Source organism: Diceros bicornis, chromosome 23, assembly GCF_020826845.1.
Source record: "Diceros bicornis minor isolate mBicDic1 chromosome 23, mDicBic1.mat.cur, whole genome shotgun sequence".
Taxonomy (NCBI): domain Eukaryota; kingdom Metazoa; phylum Chordata; class Mammalia; order Perissodactyla; family Rhinocerotidae; genus Diceros; species Diceros bicornis.
In genome coordinates, this window is record NC_080762.1 from 26,449,459 (window position 1) to 26,455,776 (window position 6,318).

Consider the following 6,318-nt stretch of genomic DNA (forward strand, 5'->3'; position numbering starts at 1 on the left):
ATGGTGAGGTAAAGGAACCCGTAAGATAGCCATCACCTTTCTCCTGGCACAGTGTGCATCTGACAAACATAAGTTAACCAAGAGCTTCCTCCTTTTGTTGAAATGCTCTCTTTTTTGCCACCTTTATCACTTCATAAGTACCCATACTGATAGGCACTGGAGAGCTATACAGGGAGAATACACTCACTCAGCCTCCATCAATATCCTTCTCTTTCCAACGCTAAAATAATAACCAAGACGTTTTTAGATCCAGAGGGAAATATGCTTTTCAGGAAAGCAACTTCTACTTATGTAAGACCACTTGTTACCTAGTAAGTAACCTTTCAAAAAAGATCAATTTAAAGAGGAAAACAGTGTGATAAAGAACAAAGATTTCTAGAACTGTGGCTACTAACTACCTCTGTACTAACTAGCTGTGTGATCTTTGAAGTCACTAACTTGAAGAATCAGGTTCTTCACCTATAAAATAAGGGGGATGAACTAGATCAGCAAACCTCACCCTGGCTGTACGTCTGAATCACCTGAGAAACTTAAAAAAAAAAAAAAACAACCAATGCTAAGCCACACACCAGCCCAATTAAATCAGATTTTCTGAGTACTGGTAGATTTTAAAAGCTCCCAGGTGATTCTAATATGCAATCAGGGCTTTGAACCACTGGTCTCAATTCTGATCTCTAAGGTCTCCTTTCTAATTCTTTCATTCTATGATCTTAGTGTGGTAATTCTGGTTACAGGATCTCATAACGCAATGGCCCAAAAAGCCAAAAGAGGAGTAAGGCCTAGACCCTACATACTGTGCCTATGTGCACATATGACTACAAAAGGTTAACCTGAATTCTAGACTTTTTAGAAGTTAAAACCATAATGCACAACTCAGAGTGAAAGTAATGTGGTTTAAATGCACATGCAGGCTTCCAGAATGACTAATCATGATAGGAATCAACTCCTGAAACTCGGGGATGCATGGAAATGGTCACAATTAGCTCCTGACCTCTCTCTTTTTCCTCTTCTTCCACCCCCACTGAACCACAAGCACAAAAAAGGTTGGCTATTAGTCATAATTGAAATATGAAACCAGTCCCAGTTTCAAAGGGCCTTCTCCATCATCAAAGATTTGGAAGTTCTTGCATGGCTGCATCTTTTGATGAAGGTCATCTTAGAAAACTCTTTAAATTATACCTCTATAGCCTTTAGGGATTAGCTGCCACGTGATACTCAGAAATAGAATTGGTGTAAAATTTTAAACTAAAAGTAATCATAAAAGTGCACCCTGTATTAAAAATACTAAGGTTTGAGTTTTAATTTACAATATTTCATACGATTTTAGAGAGATGAGATAGCAAAGAAGAAAAAAAGAAACCATGAGACAAAAAAACTGGTTAGGACATAAAACCACAAAGTTCAAGACTAGGCCCAAAATCTCTACTGCAAGTTCTGCAAGCTACATGAAAATCTAACTAGCCCAGTCTTGATTCATGCTACTTTTGGTAACACTACTTTTTCACATAAATCTCCAAAAAAAATCAAAAGCTATTAAATTACTATCTTTATAAACAAAATAGCAAGAAATATTATTTGTGGAATTAAATTACTTTTGCAATCTTAAAAATGAGAGGAGAGGTGACAACTCTTCCTACATTAACTTTTTAACTAAGTTAGCTAACTTTTAACTGATTCTCTGTACCAAATTCAAAATATACAGAACTAAATTTCAAGCGTGAGAAACTTAAAAAATATTCCAAACCCCCAAATCCATCTTCTTAGATCCTGTAAAACTCACCCCTTCCTGACACTGTACACTGAAATTAACCATTGCTATCTATTTGCACACTCAAGTTTTAAAAGGTATCACAGTAGCATGGCTTTGAAACGGAACTAACTATCGTCCTCTCTGGAAACAGCCCTCAGATCACACAACTGGCATTCCTTTGCAAAGCAACAAAATTAAATCAAATATAAGATTCATAATGTCAGCATTTGTTAAAGGAAATGAGACCGATTTGTGGAATAATATCAAAGCACGCTTTGCTTTTAAAGTATCTAAACAAGGCCTCTCCAACTCTAGCCATAAAAAATAAAAAACAGGCACTAGGCTTGCAAAATTTTTTTTTTAAAAGTAGCCAATTTACTAAATTCTTTAGCTTTTTTATATAGACTCCTCTCCACTGCTTCAGTTCTCCACTAAGATTAAATGGCTCCTATTTTATACACCTACTGGAACCCAGGAAGATACACAGCTCCCCAAAGACAAGGAAGGGATAAAAGGAAGAAGCAACTACTCCTTTAACTTAAAAAAAAAAAAAAAAAAAAAAAAAAAAAAAGCTAACTTGCAAATACAAGCAACTGATAAACCATAGGTATCTCCACCTGCTCAGGACGCTTTTGCCTGGTACTGACACATCCATATCTTGGGGAAAAGGGCCAGGAGGATGAGGTGCCAGGAAGAGCAAAACAAGGGGGTATCAGCAGCCCAGCAGGGGCACAGGAGTTAATCTCTTTGGATGCCCAACTGCAGGAAATCATTACATCATAGGCCTTTCCACACCTCTCTCCCTACCATGTGTCCAGTACCTAGAGAGGCTGAAAAGGAGCAGTGGAGAGCCTCTCTTCAGGTTCACTTACAGATAGAAGCCATTTCGGCCCAGCCCTGCCACCAAACCTCTCTCCCACAGGCCTAGGTGAAGCGGCAGGCCCAGTCCTCCACCCCGCCTCGTGCAGCTCCCGAGTGCAGGCCTCACCGGGAGCAGCAGGTGCGGCCAGTCCGCGTGGAGGTGGCAGGGCTGGCCCGTTCCAGGCCCCAGAACAGCTCAGAGGCTACTAGGGGGCAGGTTTACTAAAGAGACATCTGTGAAAAATAAAAGTGTCAACACGAGGAAGGAAAGACAGCCGGCCAGGAAAAGGTTGGCAACCACTGCTTTCTCAAACGGGATCCATGTGCCTATGGGAGTTAACACCCACAAGCCTGAAACTTAGACCCAAAGGTTCTCATCCAGCTGGTGACAATACACCATGCTTCTGCGACCGACTGGAAACCACAAATCCAACCCCTCCTGCGAGCACCAAGTCCCAAACACTCCCCCACGTCCCCTCGCTCCACCCGCAGCGCCCTCACCGCACCCCACTACGGTGAACTCACCCCCACTACTCCAAAGTTGGTCGCGGACCTACCTTCTCCGTGCTGTCCCGAGAATCCAGCAAACGCACTCCTGTCCGTCTGTCCTTCCCTCGCCGGTGTCCCCTGCCCCCTCTCCTCACCTGGCCATGCCCGAGGCTTCCCCGAGAGCCTCCTTTCCGCCCCACCCCTCCTCGGCCGTCCCCAGGTTCCCCTCCTCCGGGGGTCGCAGAGAACCCCCAAAGCCTCCCCGCCGAGGCTCTCCTTGCCAACCCCTCTCCCCGGCGCCCGCAGGCGCGCTCCGAGGCATCGAAGGCGCGTCTCGAACTGCGCAGGAGGCCCAGCGGGTCCGGCCGCCCGCCCGAGGTGGGTACGCACCTTCCAGCCGGCGGAGCTGTTGCTGTCGCCCTTATCCTTGAAGTAGGGCACGCAACGCACCATCCACTCGTAGATCTGGGACAGAGTGAGCCGTTTGTCCGGGGAGCTCTCGATGGCGCGAGTGATCAGGTCGGCGTAGGAGAGGTTCCCCCAAGCGTTCCGCCGCGACGAGCATTTCCTCGGCTGCCCGGAGCCCCCAGCCGCCCCCGGCTGCGGGGGTGGCACTGGCTGCTGAGGCTGCAGCGGCGTCTGCGTCCCCCCGCTCAGCGCGCCCGCCGCCGGGGCTGGCCCGGCCCCGAGGTCCTGCCCTCCGGGAGCCAGCAGCCGGGCCGAGTCCTCAAGGAGCAGCCCGGAGCTCAGCGAGCCGCTCCCGCCGCTGCCGATCGCCATGGCCGAGCCGGCCCTCCCGCCGCCGTCCTCGTCGTCTTCATCGTCCTCCTCCTCGGGGATCATGGAGTCGGCGGCCGCCTCCCCCGAGGGCTTGGCCGGGCTCCCCTGGAGCTCCGGCCTCTGCAGGGGCCACGTACAGGAGCGCGGCCGGCTCTGGGGCTCGAACTCCGGATCCAGCTCCACTTCGAGCGGAGAGAGCGGGGCCGGGGAGGCCGGCGCCTCTGCCATCTTCGCCGCCCGCCCGCCGGCGGCTCGGGCTCTCGCGCTCTCCTCTCGCGCCGGGGAGGGGTGCGGCGGGGGAGGGACTGGGGCGCCGCGAAGACTCGGGCTCCTGGGCGCCGCTGCCGCCGCCACCGCTGGGGAAGCACAAGAGAAGAGAGAACGAGAGTTGGTTATCCCGGGCCGGAGCCCAGTCCTCGGCGAGTCCTCGCCCGCCGCTGCCGCTGCCGCCGCCCGAGCGCACCGCGCCCGCCTCCTAGGAGCAGGCAGACCTGGAGACGTGCGTCCCGCGAACCTGGCGCAGCAGACACCGCCCCCTGGCCGGGCCGCGGGGGAGACAGGAGCGAATCGACGGGCTCGCACGGGGCAGCCCCCTCCCCCGGCCGCTGCCAGAGCCGCAGGTCCCTCCTGGGTTAGGTGGCTGGGCGGGGAGGCAGGGGGAGGGGCGGGGAGGGGGAGGGGAGGGGGAGGGGCGCGGGCCGCGCCTTTAAATCGGGCAGCGGCCGGAGCTGGCGCAGCGGTGCCGCGGTCGGAGTCCGAGCCCGGGCGGGCGTGCGTTTGTTTATGTTTCGCTCGGGGCCGCTCAAGTGCTTCCCGCGGCGCCGCCGCCAAAGTCTGTGGCGTCTTCAGCTCTCCTCCCCGTCCCCAGCCCTGCCGCCTCCGCGCCTCCCCTGCCACCTCCCCTCCCAGTGGAGGGGCCCGAGCGCGGGGACGGCGCGGGCAGCTCCCTTCTCCCCTCTTGGCCCGCGGGCCGGGAGGGCGAACGTGGATCCGCGCGCAAATGGGCCCTTGTCACTTCCAGAAAAGAGAAAGACGGGAAGGGGGATAGGCAGCTCGGCTGGTGTTCGCAAAGGGTCGAGCCGAGCAGGAACAGCCACTTTGGGGTTTTGTGTGGTTTATTTTCTCGCGCACGTTGTGCCCTCCACCCGCTTCCCTGTAAAGATCGGGGGGAGGGGGCAAGTCAAACATAAATCTTCCAACAGGTCGGGAAGCGCCAAGTCTTCCCGGGCCGCCAGAAAACCCGGACCAGCACGTTCATCACCTCCTTGCTCCCGCTGCTGCCATCTTGACAGTTTTTTCTCCCTTCACTCAAGTCCTTTAAAAACACTAGCGGGGAGAAGGGGGGGCGCGCACACCGAGTCACGGGGAGGGAAAAGGGAAGCGCCTGGCCCAGCTCGAAAGCAGATCCGGAGTCACCGGGAAGGCGGACGCCCCGCTGCACAGCTCCGGCGCCTACCTCGATTCCTTCCCTTCAGGGACGAGGGGGGAGGACGCACAATCCCGCGCGGGCCCGGGGCACGGTGAGGAAGGGGCGCGCAACCTCGGTGAAGGAGAGGTGCTCCGGCCGCCGCTGCAGCCCGCCGGAGGAACCGCCTGTCAGCCTGCGCGCCGCCGCTTTCCACATTCCTCCTCCTCCCTTCCACCAGCAGGGCGGCCGCGGCAGCAGCACAAAGTTATAGACACACGCAGGGTGCCTCAACCTAGGCTGACGGCGGGCGGGTCCCCGCCCAGGGGGAGGGCTGGGCGGCGGGCCCGGGTGTGCTGTGTGTGTGTGCGTGTGTGAGTGCGCTCGCGCGCGCGCGCGCCTGCGCGACCCGGCTCCGCGGGGCTGCGGGCGTGGGTGTCAGGGCGCGCGCCACGGGCCGGGACTCGGCGGGCTCCCGCAGCCGTCCCCGCCGGGCTCCTCCTCTCTCCCCAGAGCCTCAACGACAACAAAGCGCGGCGCTGGCCCAGGAGAAGAGGGAGGGGGAGCGCAGAGCCCCAAACGCTCCACGAGCGCAGTCGCGTGGCTTCTCTGACTCCCGGCAGGGCGCCTGGCACCGGCGGTCCCCTGCACGCGCGTCTGCCCGCCCGGAGCCGCCCTGGTGTCCGGTTCTAATGGGGAACCGGACACCAGGTAACACCCGAGATAAGATGCTGACCGAAGATGGCAAGGGTTACCTCAGCTTGGAAATACTGACAAGCGACGATGTTGGTGGCTACAGGACTTCCATAAACTGATGCGCTTCGATTCGATCAGGCACGAAAAGGTTTGCACTGTCTCTTACCTAAGACGCTCGACCGCAATCGTGTTTCAATTTTCATGAATTTCGTGGCAAACGAGGGGAGAAGTGTAACTCAGGAGGGAAAAGCAAATTATTCCCCATTCCTAAACGCATGAGCAGATTTTGGACAACTGTGAATGGGAAGTAATTTGATTCTAATTTGTAAATGACGGC

The 6,318-nt window shown here is 55.0% G+C and overlaps 1 protein-coding gene across 3 annotated transcripts in view; it reads right to left on the bottom strand.

The window, feature by feature from the left end:
• The window catches only part of FOXO3 (forkhead box O3), a 122,285-nt gene extending 116,763 nt beyond the window's left edge, over nucleotides 1–5,522 (bottom strand). The window contains exons 1-2 of one of the 3 annotated variants that reach the window (XM_058566494.1): nucleotides 5,337–5,522; nucleotides 3,491–4,236 (exon numbers count right to left, since the gene is read on the bottom strand). In XM_058566494.1, the coding sequence (XP_058422477.1) occupies nucleotides 3,491–4,108 (618 nt within the window). In that variant the 5' untranslated portion in view covers nucleotides 4,109–4,236; nucleotides 5,337–5,522. Of the gene's footprint in view, nucleotides 1–3,490; nucleotides 4,470–5,336 lie in introns of those variants that run through there. The other 2 variants (XM_058566496.1, XM_058566495.1) reach the window with 2 other exon arrangements.
• Nucleotides 5,523–6,318: the final 796 nt, after the last annotated feature.